General features: G+C 47.1%; 1 protein-coding gene across 1 annotated transcript; it reads left to right on the top strand.

Moving 5' to 3' along the window:
• The first annotated feature begins 1,732 nt into the window (after positions 1 to 1,732).
• On the top strand, positions 1,733 to 18,947 carry LOC149359232 (NAD(P)H oxidoreductase RTN4IP1, mitochondrial-like). The gene is made up of 9 exons (XM_089571501.1): positions 1,733 to 2,135; positions 2,236 to 2,387; positions 4,452 to 4,520; positions 4,615 to 4,739; positions 7,208 to 7,256; positions 7,510 to 7,646; positions 15,720 to 15,906; positions 17,661 to 17,753; positions 18,208 to 18,947. Exons 1-9 carry the CDS (start codon positions 1,910 to 1,912, stop codon positions 18,349 to 18,351), a joined length of 1,182 nt encoding a protein of 393 aa, XP_089427627.1. The 5' UTR covers positions 1,733 to 1,909; the 3' UTR covers positions 18,352 to 18,947.
• The last annotated feature ends 66 nt before the right edge of the window (positions 18,948 to 19,013 follow it).

The raw sequence follows: 19,013 nt of genomic DNA on the forward strand, positions 1-19,013 counted from the left end.
TAACGCATTTTTTTCTTTCCACGTGTAAAACTGTATCGTAAATTCGCGCTACATAATTTGGTTCTCTCTCATCTCACCCAGGCAGCCGAAATCGGTTTCCATGCATGCTCAAAAGTTGAAAGGGTGAAGCTGTTACGGCTGCTCAAAATCTGAACAAGTAGCCACCATCGCTAGCTCCTACCTGTTCTACGTTCTTCACAACACTCTTACTTTCAAAGTCTTCTTTTAATGGGCTAGCTGCTGAGCGACAATCCCGGTTAGAGATAGCGCGAACTGAAACTGCATGGTACGTCAACAATTAAGCATCTATTTTGCCTTCACTGTGCCAGGTCTCAGTTAATTGTTTGCGAACGAAAATGAAGTTATGACTGGTGATAAAGGGGGGCAGTCGTCGGGCGCCAAGCACGGAAACGCGTCTTTAAGCGCTGACAATTTTTTATACAAAATTAAACGCTCGTCTACGAAACTATAGGCGTTGGTTTTGCGAATAAACATGTATTGGCTAGCACTATCGAAAAGGCACGCTAGCAGTACAGTAGTAGGAGGTATACGTGCGAAGACGACACAAACAGTGGAGAATTGGCGTGATAGCACTTGGAGCGGAATAGCGTGCTCCGTTTACGTATATTATGTCCGCACCTGTAGACAACCTACCAGTAAAATTAAGCTAACCTGCTAATGTGTCGCCACAGTGCTTTCAAGAGAAAATCCAAACGTTTCCGGTAAATCAACCATGACCGGATATCTACTGCTTTCTCACCAACATTCGCTCTTCGCTCCTCGACCGTGCCTGGGGGACAAAGTGGAGGGACTCAACCGCTCTCGAAAGCCGTGTTACCGCGCGCTACGCCAGCAGGATGAGCCAGCACACCTCCAGCTCTGTGGATGCAGCGCCTACTACTAAATCGCATCTCCGCGCACTTTCCGCATTCCGCGCAGAGATTCGCAAGAAAGAGAATGTGTCATGCAAATGCTCTCAAGCGCCGGAAAGAAATGCGCAATGGAAATCAATGAAGATAATCAGCTTAGGGTAAACCTACTCAGATAAAGTGTTCTGCCGCAGTTTATATTTGCAAAACGAGCAAACGAAGTGCATGAGATAATTTCGCTCTTTCATTTTTCTATCCTTCAACTCCATTTTTGAAGGAAAATTTGGATTGCCTTACCACACATACAAAAAAAAATTATTGCGTCTGGTCGGCCATCACGAAAGCGATCACCTTCAAGTTGTTCGCGGGACAGTGTACACGTAAGAGAGGACGCCGTAGAAGTTTCGCGGCACTTGTGTTAACCTCAGTAAATTATTATCGTGTCACACAGCATAAACAAGCAGTTTTGACTTGCCTGCGGTATCTCAAAGCGGTATCACAGCGGTATCACAAAGAAAACACATACGCGCACAGCCTGTCCTCTCCGCGTATAGCAGACGATGCGCTCTGCTGGAAGCAAGACTCGACTGCAGCGCCATAAGTTCGCGTGACCGCCACGGAAACCAACGTTAATGGGAGTTTAGTTCCATGAACGTTGACGGAAACTGACGTCGGCGGCAAGTCTTTCTACGAACTGTGATGCAAAAGATCAAAGAAAATACTTGTAATGAAAACTGAGATTTTTGCCTGAGACTGCACGCGAAAGATCTTTGATATAGTTTCTATAGCACTTCTTATGTCGATAAGCAACCGGAAATCAAATATCGGCAGGCAACGTTGGTCACAACATTGCCATGTGTGTTTTCGTTGTCTCCAAACTCTTCAAGCGGCTGACTAGATAGCGGCAGAATCGTTTGAGCATTATATCGAGGGATCCCGTTATTCCTTGATACTGTCCTCTAGAGTACATGCTTAGTGTTTGAATCTCAAGCTTCAGAATAGTCGTGCCATTAGCTTAACCAGTTCCTCATAAAAGTACAATGATTATTCGGCGACTCCTCAGAACTGAACATAATGCTCTTACTTTCGGATTGCGAAGTCTCCATAGGTTGCCCGGGAAAATGAGAGCATGGCAAGCCCACAGCTTCGGTGGCATCGAAAGCATCTTGCTTGAAGAGACCCGAGTGCCGCAGCTCACGTCCTCGAGCGATGTCCTGGTTAAAATCCATGCAGCCAGTGTAAACCCACTTGACGTAGCGATGTTAGGTACCCGCGCATCGCCTTCACATATTAAATTCCGTGTTGGGATTTTCGACACGCTGCAGAAATGCAATCTCTCAACATTGTTGGGAAACTTCTTTTCCAGATGGATACGGAAGAAACGTTATAGACGTCCTGAGGACGATTCAGTACTTCCCCAACAACAAGGAAAGATTTCCCATGGTCCTAGGGAGAGATTTTTCCGGCGAAATCGTCGGTGTTGGACATGGTGTCAAGAATTTTCAAGTTGGAGACGAGGTGAGGATGTGCAAAAGGTCAGGTGAGGAGTGCAAAAGGTCAATTGCACCTTTCATCCCTGCGTCCATGCGACCCTCTAAGGATTGCCAACTCCGATGCCCTCGTGACCTTCCTAAAGGATTGCAACCTTGGAAATTGTTTGGCCTTCAGTATTGACGTCACAGACCTGTATTACAGCCTCCCGCACGACTGTCTGCTAAAACGTGTGAAAAAGTACTTAACCGAAGATAATGACGAGCTGGCGTTCGTCACACAATGCGGATTGTCGGTGGAAAGTTTTCTTGAACTTTTACAGTTTTATTTGAATTCCACCTTTGTTGGTTGGGAAGGCGCGTTGTTTGCGCAGAAAGCAGGTGTGTGTATCAGCTCCAGCGTCGCCCTTGTGTTGAGTGACATTTTTCTGATGTACGTCGACAAGGATTTGGAAACAAAACTGCACGGTCTACACCTGAAGTCCTTCAGATATGTTGACGATTATCTGGTTTTTGTAGAACGCGGTAGTCTAGCAGTTCGCATGGGCGATATCCTGAATGTGTTCAGGGAGTGTGGGTCAGGCTTACAGTTCACTTCCGAGGTTCCAGTGGACGGGGAATTGCAGTATCTGGACCTCCGGTTGCGTTTCGAAACCAACCATGTACGCTGGAAGTATAACACGAGTACAACAAAGACCCTTCTCAGTTCCCATTCATGACACTCAAAATTGGTATAAAACAGCATAGTTAGTTCGTGCCTGCGAACTGCTTTGACCAAATCATGTCATCATGCCGTCGGAGACAGCTTCCAGTCCCAGTTGTACTGGGTGAAGAATGCCGGGTATCGAGACGAAGTAATAACGGGGGCATGCTCCCGGCTACTGCAATCATTAAAGCGCCAGGCCACACAGCACGTGCTCGGTGTTCAGCCTGAAAAGAAAAGAGTTGCCGTTTTACCATACGTACAACGCCTCTCACATGGTCTAAAGAATATAGCAAGCAGGTATAATGTTGGTGTTTACCTTTCAGCCCCAATCAAGCTAAAGCAAGTATGCTCAGCTATTCAAAGAAAGAAAGAGGCAGGCAATAGTAATGGGCGCGGCATCGTACACAGCGCCAAGTTCGTTGCCTGCAGCACAGGTGTGGTGTATACAATTCCTCTCTCCTGCGGGGCCCGTTACATTGGCCAGACCGGATGGTGCTTAGATAAGTGCTTACACGAGCATAGGAACAAGTTAAGAAATCGAGACACCCTATCATATGTGGTCAAACATTGTCTAGGATGTGAACAGATGAAAAAGAAGAAGAAAAAGTGCACTGCTTTGTTTCATCGCGCACGAGTGCTGTACAAGCACTATGATCAGACTACACGGGAAGTGGTTGAGGCTTTCCACATTGAAAATGACAAGCAAAACTGCGTCAGCAAACCATCAGTTTCCTTAATTCATAAGGAGATGGATTTTCTTAATAATGCTTGACTGTCGTGCGCATTTTCAAGGGTGTTTTTAGTTTTTTAGTTTTGGTTTTTGTGTGTTTTGTGGCATATCTTTCTGCCGGTTTCCTTCATAAAAGCAGATTTTAGCAAATAAAGCCTTTAGTTGCGAGTCGGCGCCTGTACTGTGTCTTTCTAACTCTGGTTCCTCCTCTTTTTGCGCTGTGTTGTCACCATGAATCTTTACCAACTAGCCCAGTTGAACGTCTTGCCAAAAGGTCAGAGCAGAAGTTGGCGTGCGCGTATGCCGAACGTGGACGACACTGGTCCTTGTGGTAATTGTCTATTGCTTTATGTCGTTGGCTGTTTCCCGCTGCGATTATACCATGATTATACTAGAGTTTTTAATGCAAGTCATTGTGCTTCTTCGGAATGTACTCTAAACATACAGTGCAATATAAACTAGGCCTGTGCCAGCCACGACGAGTGGGGGTCTCGCGACGGCTGGGAAACTCAAAATTTTTATTTTTTTCATAGTACACTTATTAGATATTATCATTGCTGTTACTGTTGTTGTCAATGTATCTTACTTGAGTATACTGTACCGGCCTTGCATGGTCTACGCTGTGGCAGTGTGCACAAGTGGCGTTTCCTTTGCAGGTGTGGGGTGCAACCATGGCCGGCCGGCAGGGCTCTCACGCGGAATACATTGCGGTACCTGCGAGCATTGTACGTCCCTCTGCACTTTAATTATGCGTGTATATTGCAGCCAGTGGTGGTGAAGTGTTCACAGGAGCCCTCAGCTGCGCTTCCTACTGCGCAGATATCAAGAAAGCCAACAACTAAGGACCACCTGCAGTGTGCAGCCTTGCCCTATGCAGGTTTAACAGCATGGGCTGCCATCCGCACCGTGGGCAACCTCAGCCGGTACACCACTCAAAGTAAACGGTAAGCCCCGAACAGTGTTACCGCACAAAGTTTAGAGATGGGATAACATCGCTTCTTTGGTCCAAGACCCTTTACCCGAGAAAAGCCAACCACCAGGCCAGCGGAAATCTTGTCATCATCACCATCAGCAGCATGACTACGCCCACTGCAAGGCGAAGGCCTCTCCCATGTCTCTCCAATTAACCCTATCTTTTGCCAGCTGCGGCCACCATATCCTCGCAAATTTCTTAATTTCATCTGCCCACCTAACTATCTGCCGCCCTCTACTATGCTTGCCTTCTCTTGGTATCCAGTCCGTTACCTTAAGGACCAGCGGTTATCTTGCCATCACATACATGCCCTGCCCAAGCCTATTTTCTCCTCTTGATTTCGGCTAGGCTGTCATTAACCCACGTTTGTTCCCTCATCCACTCTGTACATTTCCAACTTATAACGTTACACCTACCATTTTTCTTTCCATAGCTCGCTCCGTTGTCCTTAACTTAAGCTGAATCATCTTTGTTAGCCTTCATGTTTCTGCCCCATAGGTGAGTACCGGTAAGATACAGCTGTTCTATTCCTTTCTCTTGAGGGATATTGGTAAACTGCCATTCATGATCTGAGAGAACCTGCTTATGCGTTCCACCCCATTCTTATTCTAGTTATTTCCCTCTCTTGATCTGGATCAGCGGTCACTACCTGCCCTAAGTAGACATATTCCCTTACTACTTACAGCACCTCATTACCAACTGTGAACTGCTGTTCCCTTGCGATACTGTTGAAGATTAGTTTGGTTTTCTGCATGTTAATTATTAGACCTACCATTCTGCTCTGCCTGCGTAACTCATTGATAATGCTTTGCAGCTCATCTCCTGAGTAACTGGGCAAAGCAATGTCATTAGTGAATCACTGATTACTTAGGTATTCTCTGTTAACTCCTATCCCCAACTGTTCCCAATCTAGGCCTTGGAACACCTCCTGTAAACAGACGGTGAATAGCGCTGGTGAGATCGTGCCTCTCTGCCTGACACCCTTCCTTATTGGAATTTTGTTGTTGACCTTATGGAGGACTATGATAGATGTGCAGTTGTTATAGATATCTTCCAGTATCTTCACATAACACTCTTCTACACCCTCATTCGGCGATGCCTGCATGACTTCTGATGTTTCCAATGAGTCAAATGTTTTCTTGTAATCAATGAAGGCTGTATATAGAGGTTGGTTATATTCTGTGCATTTCTTTTTCACCTGATTGATAGTGTGCATGTGGCCTATTGTCAAGTATTCTTTATAAAAGGTCTCCGGCCTGTTTTTTGCCTTCCTTCGCATTGAAGTCGTCCATCAGTACAGTGTACTGTAATTCTACTTTGTTCATTGCCAATTTGACGTCTTCATAGAAGCTTTCAACAATGTTGTCATCATGGCTGGATGTAGGCGCGTAGGCCTACACCACCTTCAGCTTGTAAGTCTAATTAAGCCTGATTACGACAGCTGCCACCCTCTTGTTAATGCTATAAAACTCCTCTCTGTTGTTAGCTATGTCCTGATTGATGAGGAATCCCACACGTAGTTCGTCTGTCTGTTAATACAGGATAGCACAGTAGTGCCCCCCCTTTAGTACTCTATATGCCTCATCTGTCCTGCTAACCTCACTAAGCCCTATGACATCCCATTTAATACCCACTAGTTCCTCAAATAGCGCTGCTAAGCTAGCCTCACTGGATAAGGTTGAAGTGTTAAACCTTGCCAGGTTGAGTTTCCAATGGTGGCCTGTCAGGAGCCAGAGATTCTTAGCACCCTCCGCTGCATCACAGATCACACCGCCAACTTGGTCACTTGCTCCGCAGCCACTGGAGACTGAGGGCTGAGGGTTAATTTGTTTGTTCATAGAAGGTTGTGGCCAAATACTACACTAGGGTGACCAAATCCTGCTCTGGTGAGGGAGTACGTTGTCGGTTCTGGTAACGCCAGCCCTGGTTATGCAATTCCACCAACACCCTTGCTGCACATATATTTTATGTATGCCACTCACAGCATTTCAATTCAGCTCCAGCACAGGCACTTCTCTCACACATTTCAAACAGGGGTGCTGAACTGGCCCATTGAAAAACCAGTTGGTACCCGGCGGCACTGGCTATTGTTCCCAGCACAACCAAATGCAAGGCGGATACAGTAAAAGCATCTTAAAGCATTGCCTGTAACTAGGGGACACAGTATATCTGACACAGTATGGCAAGTGGGACACAGTATGGCAAGGGGACACAGTATATCTGAAAACCTTTGAGTTTCAACTTGCATTTCATGCACCAGATTGCCAGGAATGTTTTACAGTTGTGTTTCTTTTTACATTTGTCATTCTCTGCCATTTCTTTCAAAAATGGTATGCTAGCTTGAAAGAATTCTGCTGTGTCAAATGTACCAAGTGGCTCAACAGACCGCTGAATTGTACATCTCCTGTCCCTTTATTGCACCTATTCTTTTCATGGTAGGTGCTTAGTCTTGGGAGCCTCCGGTGGTGTTGGAACCTTCGCAGTGCAGGTAAGTTTTACTTGCCTTTAAGTTTTACTTTGTTCTGTCAGTCGCTAGTTCCGGTGACGGCCTTCCTTTAGAAGAATTTTTGTGCCGAGGCCTCCATATAGCTGTGCTGCTTTCTTTCTTGCGTCTGTGTAAAAGTTCATGAATGGTTAACCGTGCCTGTTTACTCTTGCACTACATTGCACACAATCCGATGTGATGGCAGCAGTTTAGTAGAAGTGACTCATCAGCAGGTGTGAATGCTTTGCCTTTGCAGCTGCTCAAAGCTTGGAATGGGATTGTCACAGCCACGTGTAGCACTGGAGCAGCAGAGTTGGTTTCAAAGCTTGGCGCAGATAACGTCATCGACTACACCGCACCAGACTACGAGGCTCAGCTACTGCAAGGCCCCAGGTGTGTGGTGGTAGCTTGGGGAGTACTCCTCAGGCTGCGTTGCTATGAATACCCTCATGGACACTGCATAGAAAAATAACAGAGACTGCTGTGCAGATCGGTTAGCATGAATTGCAGCAGTGCCACTCACAGGCTAGCATGCCCTGCAACAGGTTCAGCAGGTTCGTTTGCTATGCAGAGTGCAGGAAAGGGGGCAATGCTCACCCTAAAGCTGTGTGACGGATTTCTAATGGGCCAAGAAGAGCCACAGTGTGCAGCTGGCCTTCCAGAAGGTTACACATGAGGGGCACATTCTGTTCTTCAGCCCAGACTGCTGGCTTTTCAAGAGCATAAGGGTCACCATCAGTTGGCTGTAAACATTTGAGCAGATATCCCCCTCCTACAGGTGCAAAAGAACTGTTGTTGCTCTGTAGGCTGAAACGTACAGCTACTGAATGGTTGGCTGAAGGCATTGTGGCAGGGTTTTCGAAGAACTTTCTTTTTTTACAATGCCTTGCTTCCTCATCGGTTCCACCTTTATTATGCTTGTTTCATTGCCACTTTGCCCTTTGTACAGTCAACTCTGTATGTATTCCAGCCACTTGTGCTAACCTGACCAGATGCAAGGTCCCATTGGTCATCTCAGATGCATTGCATGACACAGGGCCCCATTTTATTTCTCTACTATGCTGGCTGTACTTTCTTTGCTGGCAGGGTTTACACACTTGGGCCCAGTGCCAGTGCTAGTTGGGCACAAGGAAAGCATTTGCACACCCACTTGGAACGCGTAGACAGATCAATGATGTGGGTGGCTGAAGTACACCCACTCTCAAGAAGGTGCCCAACAACCGTGAGATGTTGGCCTTTTTGTGTGGAGAAACCAGAAAGTCTGGGTAAAACTGTCGGCTTGGGGTGAGGAAGAGTGGCAGCGTCAGGTTACTCTTGCTCCCTCTCATACAAATTAAACGGCACACAAGGAAGAGCCCAAACACAGGCACTGAATTGCCGCATCATGGTTTTTGTGATTCTGTCTGCCTTGGCTGAATGACTTGAATGGCCCAGCTTAAAGGGGCTCTGATCCAAGGAGAGCACATCAACTCGCTCAATCACTGCATTGGGTTGTGATGAACACCTGAGCCAAACAATCCAGTCCTACACGCAGCACAGAACCCACAATCACGCACAATAATTGGGAACCCCTTTCTTGCGACATTTTCGGGTTCGCACCTTCCTCCGTCACACCACTCCGGCGGCTACCACAGCCATGGCCAATAAATGGCGTAGCTCCGGCGGATCAGGAAGCTCCAGCCCTGGCGGTGGGGCTGGCGGAGAAGTGACGAGAGGAGAGGGAAAGGCACAAAGACACTGAAATTGAAATTTTGATGAAGATGATAGATCTTTATGGTGCAAGAGCATCTGTGGCCAAAGAGCGCTATGGCACTAGGTATTTTTTTCTACTCAAGGTGGAGTCAAAGACCCATTTCCTAAGCATTTCACCCTGAATAAGCCGAACATGAGATCAGGGGAAAGCTTGTACCTATTGTATCGCCAGTGGGTACCCGAAGGCACTAAGGATTGAACCGCGCACTTCCCGCATGCGAGGCAGAAATTCAAATTTTGACTACAGATAACTCAGCTTCTACAATGCACATCAAAAAAATTTGCGCTAGATGATATTCGTGAAGCAGCATCTTTTAACATCACAGACACACCGCAACTTTGCTAGAGCTCCTTAAGAGCCCCTTTAAGGAATATGGTTCACCCATATCAGGTGCCTTGCGTTGAAGACTGCCCCTGCACTGTTTGAACTCGAGTGTGCTGTGTGCTCACGTTTTTAGTGGAAAGTAGTTGATGAAAGCAGGGACACGTGTATGACTGAGTAAACTTCATGCCAATTTTCTCTCCTGATGCCACCTTTTGTAGTCTTGCATTAAGTCTTTTTATTTTCATGTTTTTTTCTTTGCTTGTCACTGCATGCTATCCTTATATGCATGTGCTTTCACTCTTCCCTTTAAAAATGTATTGCATTTATTACCATAAAAGATAGTTAATTCAGCTCCCATTAATTTGGAACACTGAATAGTTCGGACATCGCATCTTGTAGAGTCAATGTGTTCTATAGTGTGAAACTCTCCTTAATTCGGAGAGGTTTGGCTGCCCTTCTGTTAATCGAGACAGGTGGTAGATCTGGCACGAGCCTCCAGAGGTGTGATGGCTGTAGCATGAGTGGCACAGGTGAACTGTAAAGGTTACATACCCGTCACTGGCTGCATTTGTTTTTCAGTCCCGGACTGTCCGGGACTATTTGCGGACTCGAGTCCGGTATTTGTTTTTCTCGGGCAGCCCGAAAGCTCCGCCCACCTGCCTGCATCACCATAGCAACGCGTTCGTTTTTCGCCTATGGCAGTCCGCGGGCTACTTGGGGCTGCGAGAAAGGCAGCAGACGACAGCTGCGCGCCGCGCTCGCAGCCATATTGTGTTAGACTCTGTGTGCATTTTGCGTATTTTTCGTGTTCCTGGAGGACGATATCGTGTGTTAAACCTTCACATGAGCTCCGTAGCTGCTCTCTGAGCCATCGTGAGACTTTTTGTTCTTGCACCTTTGTTTATTTTCTTGAAATCCACCGCACACGGACGCGCATTCGGAGCTGCGAGGGCGTATTGTTTGCTCGTGGCGTCAAGAGGTTCTTGTTCACTTGTTTTGCGACATGCTGTCTGCGCTCTTACCTGAAAGCATCGCAGGTGAACCACTCGTATACTGGAGCAGCTATAGCGCTTGCTGTCAACATTTTTGCAAAGGCTTTCGTCTATCTGCCTATCCGCAACGAGTTGGGCTACTTTGTGCGAACTTCGCCGCAAGCAGTAGCGGCGAGCATACCCCCGAAGCTGAGTTCTGTAATGTACCTACGCTAAGCTGACAGTACGGTCTTCAAATCGACCCAGTATCATGATCGAGCGCACGGCATTGCTTCGGCGTCGTGGTGGCCGTAGCTTGCGTCGTCTGCTAGCAGATGACAGCTTCCTGGTACGGTAACCAAGGGAGAGCCCGGCTCTGGCGGGGAGTTCGCAAGCAGCCTATGCCAAGTAGGTCATGTGACCATGACGCTGTTTCCTGTCAGAGCGGAAGCCGAGACCTGTCAGCAAGTAGTCCGGGACTGGAAAAACAAATGCGGCCACTGTGATCATTAGTCGAGAAGGTTTGCTTTATGCTGAACTGCTCCATTGCTGCAGTCAGCTTTGTTCAGGTTATCACGGAGCCTGTAATCACTCTACATGATGTCGTGCGTGTGCTGTGCCTGTATGTGTAGGGTGGCTGTTGATGCCCACAGTATTGTGGGGAAAATATGTGTCCAACATCCGATAGCGTGTGCGCTCTGCACCATTTGACAGAACTGCAAAAAATCATTACTGCAACATGGGATCATTACTGGTTAATCCGGACATTTTCACCAGTCCTGTGAGATCCGAGAGGCTTTGCTGTAAAAGCCTTCTGTCAAGAGCCGCCACCTGTGTTCTGGTGTCTTTCGTGCTTTCTGTCTGCAAAAACCAGAACAACTTGCTCAGTAACAACAGCTCGCCAGGCAAGAGAATACTAGTGATATTTTGGAAAAGGTTTCGTTAGCATACAATAGGCTTCGTACTGGAAATAACATTACCTTACTGCATTTACATTACATTGCTGCATCTAATTTCACAAAGTATAATATTCGACTTGGGGCAGCACTGTTGTTTTTGAACAGAAGTGCTCACAGTCAGACTTGCTGTGCGCACTAGTGGGAGTTTGTCTGTTGGTACTTGCTGTTGTGTGCAATGCCCATGTACTGTTTAGGAGGTTTTTCACAGGTGATGTAGACTGCTCTGGCTAGTTATTTTAATGACCTCTGGGTAAGCTGCAAGTAGGTAGGCTTAATGCAATAAGCTGGTTGATGCCAGCTTAGCAACAAATTCTTCAACTCTCTTAGAAGCCTCCTTCATGATCCCAAAAGTTTTGTTTGGTTTGTTTTATGGGGGTGTCACATCCCAAAGCGACTCAGGCTTTGAGGGATGCCGTAGTGAAGGGCTCTGGAAATTTCGGCCACATGGGGTTATGTAACGTGCACTGGCATCACACAGTACACGGGCCTCTAGAATTTCGCCTCCATCGAAATTCTACCGCCATGGTCGGGATCGAACCCGCATCTTTCGGGTCAGCAGCCGAGCCACTGCTGCGGCGATTTGAGCAAAATTTTGGCCCCGTTCGAGTCCGAATTATCGAGAATCGAGTGTCCGGCAGTGACATCGCCGTCTCTCTTGCACAGAATCCACACTTCAACGGGTAGCTTGTCTTGACAATCACGGAGTCGAAAGAAACTTCCTTCACCCATGGCTCGCACACCCAACCGATGCTCATAAAATTGTGGTCTTCTAATGCTCTTCATGCCTTTAGTTGCTGATGGGTGGTAAAACTGGTCCTCAAGGCAGGGAATTCGTTAATGTCTCCTGCGTCAATTCGCAGCCACAGGTTCACTTCTGTAACACAATCGTTTTCACGCAGCTGAAACAGGTCCGCACCACAAAGGGCAACTTTTTGATCATATCGCGCCTTGCTGGTCAAATTTTTAGAAGAAACCCCCAAGGTGGGGCATATTTGTAATAAAGGAGCAAATTACTCATTGGCATCCACCCAAGTACACATACAAAGGAAAGCTATACAGCTTCCATAGAAACTTCTTAGTTAAAGAAAAATTTGTCCTTCGAGTTATTGATCAATTAGCTCTCGGGCTACCAAATGCTAGCCGTCCGGTTACCTCAGTTGATAGAGCGACTGCTCCGATGAAGCGGTGGACCCCAGAGCAGGACGAATTTTTCTTTAACTACGAAGTTTCTGTGGACGCTGTATAGCTTTCCTTTGTAGCCGTATGGCTGCACTTGGGTAGATGTCAGTGAGTAATTTGCTCCCTTATTACAGCGTTGCTGCATAATGCACTTGATCATATGCCATTTCACTGCAAATGCTGTTCTTGACATGCTGTGGCGCGCGCAGATGACACACTACAAGTCTTCGCTCTAAGCTTGCTTCGTGTACGCTGTCTGCTGGCTATTGCTTCAAAATAGCGCATTACTTAGAGTGCAGCGTCATGGCGTCGCTGCCGTTCTTGCATGCAACCTATAGAGTTTATTCGTATAAACACAAGCTGTAACTAAATTGAGCCTCTTCCATTGATAGGTTGGCACATTCCTAATATCGAGCTTGTGTCGTTGGCGGACGTCTTCTACCACACCGGCTTGAATTATATGTTATGATGGGTGGAAGCGCGGACCAAGTCTCTTTGTGGCAAACACTTGACGAGGAAGTAGCGAAGTTTGTGGTAAGCATTGGGTAACGCTGAACCCATCAGCAGAGGAAGATAGCAGTGCTCCTTGAGATGAGGACTACGCATGCGTGATAAAATGCTGAACCGCAAGAAACCTGCCATAGCCTCCTAGGAACCTGTGCAGTGTCTAGGCACTGACCTGTGCTATGCAGTGAAATGACAATGGTGCAATTGCGCTCATGCTGTGGCATTGTAACATCAACAAAGCAAAGTGGCTGCACTCATCCCTGAAGAACCGTTGTAATCCAGTTTGGCCTCTTTAGTCATTCTGGCTCTCCCTATCAGAGTTAAAAATTAGAGTGCATTTTGAAGTGTGAACGTCGCAATGTAGGCGCATAGACGCATGCCTATTTTTAAATCTTCCTTGCTTTAAGTTTTAAGAAAGAAACCACGCTAATGTGGTATTACAGAAAACAACTCAAACGGGCGTTGCTCAATATTTTCTGCGAGTTTTGCACAGAAGAGTTCTGCATTAATGTTACCAGTACAGAATTTTGCTCATTTTAATTTGTTACACAATAATTAAATTTGGGTGCATTGAAAAAAATATGCAGAGGCAGAGGTGGCAAGAATGGCTGCCTACAACCCTGCTGCATTCAGATTGTCATGTAGCATGCGGTCATTTTAAAAAGCGTAGCATTCTCCCTGTAGGGCTTCTGCTATAATACGCAAAAAAGGTGTTCCGTATCGAGTATTCGCCTACTACAAAGCCTGCTCCAATATGCTATCACTGATTCCCACCACTGTTTCTCTTTCCGAGAGGACACTGGAGGTTTATCTGGCCATCCCAGTGAAGCTGAATGTGACGCAAGAAGGGTGGTGTTTTACCACCACAAGACGTGGTGAATATCCTGCCTCTGTGTCAACAAGAAAATTTTGAGCACTTCCATGCAGGGTCAGTTTATCAGCACAGGAGCATAATAAATGCATTTGTCATCTAGAAATTGTGCACAGCTGTGGTCTTTCTCACAGTTTCTTTGTTTCATGAAATGGCTTCTTACCACAGTGATTTCGAAGTGGGTGAGGCTTTTAAAAGCTCTGCAAACCTCGGTGTAAACTCAGCCTAGATTGGTAGGTGATCCTAAGAATTCAACAGTTTTTTCATGAAAGAAAACCTGGTGTAAATGTCAAGTTTCCGCAGTGACTGATCTTGTGCTTTTTTTTTCTACAGGTGCTGGTGATTTTGAGGTCAGTTCATTGGCTATGGCTTGTAAATGGTGTCCGACAAACAATGCCCAGGGCATCGTAAAACGAGATACCTTGTGCATCAAAGATCTTTCTTTCCTTTTTTTATTTTGATGGGTACGGATAACCGTGTAAAGTGCTTAAGACAGCAACACAATTCCCCATGCTTTTACTTCTGAGATAATGCAAATCTCAGCTACAGCTGATGTGATGAAAAATGCTGATGCCAGTTGATGCTATTACAATCGCATAGTGCCCCGGATAAATCTCTGGTGAATGCCTTTTGCTGAAAGGAGTACCTGGGTGCAGGCAGTAACCAGTAATCATGGGGCGCAGGATAGGCATATATCATGCGTGCAGTTACCTTATTTACATGTGGACATTTCGCGAACACGGCGTAAAAAGAGTTTATAAGGTCGTAACGTGCAATATATACAGTGTGTTGCTGCTTGTACATCGACCCACAACTCGCACCCATTGTTGACCAGAAAAAAAAAGTTCACTCCAAATATAGGACATATGCCCCCTTCCCACCCTGCCCCACGTTACGTAGTTCCCGGCAAAATAGCATGACAGCGTGTGCGCAGCTCAAAGCAATAAACATGCACTGATACAATCTAACAGGCGGTAAATCAGCGCTCTCGCAGGCAGCCCGGCTGACTTGAGGTAAACCGAACAACAAACCAAACAGTTCGGTAGTTTTCGATTCCGGTGCGCTGCGGCGGTTACAGAAAGTTCGCTCTGGCAACTGTTCATCCGAGAAAGTGACCACCAACGCGAGTGAGCTGAGTAAATGGCACGCAGTTTTTTCCCTTGCCAGTGGCACCTTTTGTAGCCACACAGCGACACATCCATGCTAGCAGCGCACTAAGGACGAGGCACAAGAACAAGAAGTACGACATACTTCTTGTTCTTGTGCCTCGTCCTTAGTGCGCTGCTAGCTCGGATCGTAACCAACTAGCCCAACAACAAGTGCAGCGACACAGCCGTGCCGATCTTCCTATGCCTGCCTTGCACGCTGGTGGTCTGGCACAGCAGGGAGCGTAAAATATGCGAGTTAGTTTCTTTTTTTAAAAACCCGGGTGATAAATCAGGAGTGTGCAAATTACGCGAGCAAATACGGTATTTGTCACGTGCAGTTGCTTATCCGTCCTCGTAATATGGGCATCTAGCGGAACGAGCACAGTGAAGGGCACACACATCTTTCACTGTTAGAGTGGTGTCTTGACACACTGTCAGCCCAGTCATGGCACTCGGAATCCACTGCTTTGGTGTGATAGATGAATGTGTTGATGGAGGTTTCTTGGAAAGCTGTGAGTGCCAAATGAAGGGGGAAATATATATTCAGTTGCACCATTCAAATGGAGCTGCTGAGAAGGTGGGTTTGCAGCTAGGTGCGGCCATCCTTAGTACCCACACACTGCTGCCAGCTTAAAGCAGAACCGATAAAGAATGTGTGCTTCGTGCTTCCACGTTGAATCGCACTGGCAGTAGGTGCTATCAGGCTTCTCCATTTCTGGGTTCCTGTCGATTACACACGGCTGCCCTTGTGCAGGTTTGACTTCATCCTGGACTGTGTTGGCGCACACCAGGACGGCCTGTCTCCGACCAAGCTCCTTCACAGGGGGCGCCTCTCCACCTATGTCACAGTCGTGTCGCCAGTGCTGAGGAACACTGACGACATGGGGCTGGTGTCGGGGACCGTACTGTCTGCCTGCCAAGCCCTGCAGCTGACTGCCAAGGTGGGAGGCGCACCTTCCATCCATGCTTGCAGGCTTAGGACGGCCTGCAGCAACCGAAACCACTTTGGCTGGAAATGTGCACATCCAGTCCGCAGCACTTACAGCTTAAGTGTCATTCCAAGATTATTACCCACGGGGTTAATGCATTTGTCAATCATTGCATCGGTAGTACTTTGCATCCACTGTGATGGCTTAGTGGCTGTGGTGCTCAGCTGCTGAACCCTAGTGAACCTTGGTCATGGTGGCTGCATTTTGATGCAGGTGAAATGCAAAAAATGCTCATGTTCTATGCAATGTCAGTGCGCATTAAAGGACCCGACTTTAGGATGTTGAACCCCACACATAACATACCAGCAGTTTTGCCTCAGAAGCAGGCAGGCTGCACACTTAACGTGTCTGTCATTCAAAGGCACTGGAGATGTGCATTCAGCAACAGTTCTCTGTTGCTCTGCATCACATTTTGTTGTATGGCCACAGCTCTGTTGTGCCATGACCCCCGCACTGCGTGAGAGACGTGCCAAGAGGAGGACAGTGTTCTGCCATGGCTTTTCCTGTGCACTTCATCTGGATGTGTTGGTGTGGTTCAGTGTTGTGCACCCATTTCCACGAAGCATTTCAGTGCATTTAATGTACTAAGAGCTGTGCTTGCATATAGACTGCTCCCCCCAGCAAGCTGCCAGATTATGACAGCTGGCCAATGTAATCACTTATCTTCCAGTATGCACCGCTTGTGCCAGTAATCGGACACCCATAAGGTGGAGTGTGTGGCAACCATGAGGTAACGCCGATTGGATGGCTCAGCTAATCTGCTCATAAATTTTGACTTTGTGGTGTGTAGTGTCCTCAGATGTTGTTAAAGCTTTGAAAGTTACATTTGAATTTGGAATGCAATGGATGAAACCGAAAGATGACTTCGGTTTCGTAGTCTACCGATAGTCTACTAGCTGTTGTGTCAGAGACAGTGCTGAAGTGATATGCTGTCGCTGGTCACCCATGTCAGAGATAGGCCTCACCCTGGTCCTGTACGAAGGCAGGCGCATGACTGGACCAAAATGGCACCACTCACACAGGACGTGAGAAGAGGAAGCACAACATGCAGGCACTGGTCTACAACTAACATTTCCATTCCTTCTTACAGGATCCTCATACAGCTTGCGTGTGTATTCTTCGTTTTGCGTGCAGAGTAGAATCTTAGCTTAAGCTCAGGACCTGTGTTGTGTTGCACCGAGCTTGTGCCAAGCAATGCTGCTTGCATTCATTCATGCCATAAAGTTGAGAGGTTTATGTTGTCACAGTGATGGCATCTTTGTACTCATTGCGCCGCAGAGTTTTTAATGCGTTTTAACATTGGAACCCTCATGTTGGCAAAATCTGTAGCTTCGTTTGGCAGGTGATAGGTGGGGCAGTGGAGAGGGGGTACTGTGTCACACTGTGATTGCTGGATTGGACTGGGAGAGTGAGGTGCGGGTATGACGTGTCACACAGTGATTGACAGACTGGATCATGCTAGCCGCTCACGTGGTCTGAACACTAAAGGTAGCGCATACTCTCGCATTGATCATCTGCCATTTTTTAACTACTCGTAGGGCGATAGCCTCAGCAGCGGAAGAGCAGTGTTGATATGACTGCTGTCTCTCTAGCTGCTCATTACACGAAGGAAGCACAAAATTCAAAAGCTTCGTCTCGGAGTGCTTTTCGAGATACTATGCATAGGCGCTATTGACACAATCTGCTTTTCCCTCTGCGGCCTGCAGGAGCTGCTGGACGGCCGCAGTGCGCGCTGGGCTTTCTTCTGCACCAATGCTGATGCGCTGAAGGAGATGGCAGAGCTTGTCGACCTTGGCAAGGTGGGCTGCTGCTGTAAAGCAAACCTCGCCGAAGCCTGGTTGCTGGCAGTCTTAGTCATGGCCAAGGTTCCTCTGGTTGTTGTGTTAATTTACACCGTGCAGCTTGGTCCCATCTTTGATGCGATAGCACAGGAGAAGCGAAACCCTAGCAGGTGGCCACGCCACCTATAGGAGGGAGATGCTGGAATAAGAAAGGCTGAGTTCGCATGACAGTGACTAGGACTTACGCAACAAAAATAAATAAAAGAAGCAGTCAGAATGGAGTCAGTATAGAGTCAGATTTGGAATAGACTGGGAAAACATCCGTCCAATTGGTCGCCCATAAATTCTTGTCCCAACATGCGACGCAAAATGTTCCAGACAGTTTGCACCTGGCCACAGTTAGAGTATTTATGTGGGCAAACAAAGCAGTGGTGACTGGAAGCAATTGCACCTGTTGCTGCCCCCATTGCAGGTAACCCCCGTTGTGAGCAGCCCCTATCCTTTCACCGAGATCCCCGAAGCCTACCGCAAGATGAAGGAAGGCCACGCCAGGGGCAAGGTTGTTATCTCAATGGTCGAGCAACAAGGGCCTACGGCCAAACTGCAGATGGCATGACTTCACAGAAGCCACGACTAAGGTGCACATTCGTGACGCCCGGAGCTGCGGCCTGCCCCACTGTACAAGTCGCATGGGGAAAAGGGTAGACCACTCTGCAATCTGTGGTTGTGTGCTTAGGCTGCCAAGAAATTACGCTTTCTTGTGGCTTCTCTGTTCTGGAAGCTTCTGTCAGTACGTGGGGAATGTTTAGAATGCAAGCTGAATTGTATGCTTATCTCAGGGTGCTCTAATGGACTTGAGCAAGGTGTGTTGCTGGGCGAGTTGGTTGGGGTACATCCTGCACCTGTGGTACATCTTGACTGCATTCATTTTCACTGTGCAAGCTTGCAAGTGGCGGCAGATGAAATATGAAAGAAAAAACACAAAGGTCTTGGCTTTTGAAAGAAAAAGCACAAACGTCTTGGCTTGAACAGTAGCACACTCGACTTATGCAGTGATGCTGTGAAGATGGCTGTGTCCAAGTGCTAATTTAGCCCAGCTGTATAGACACCAACGTTTTGTTTTTGTGTTGATGTTTCGTTTACCATGTTTGTGTTTTATTTAACAATCATGGTACATACAGTTTGACGAAATAAACTGGTTCTTCTTCACAAGAGTTGGAAAAAGTATGAGGACCTTTGTATTTTTTGTGAAAGGGGCTATCAGCTCATAGCAAAGTA

The sequence above is a fragment of the Amblyomma mixtum genome, chromosome 2, assembly GCF_055824585.1.
Source record: "Amblyomma mixtum isolate Tamu chromosome 2, ASM5582458v1, whole genome shotgun sequence".
In the NCBI taxonomy this organism is placed as follows: Eukaryota; Metazoa; Arthropoda; class Arachnida; order Ixodida; family Ixodidae; genus Amblyomma; species Amblyomma mixtum.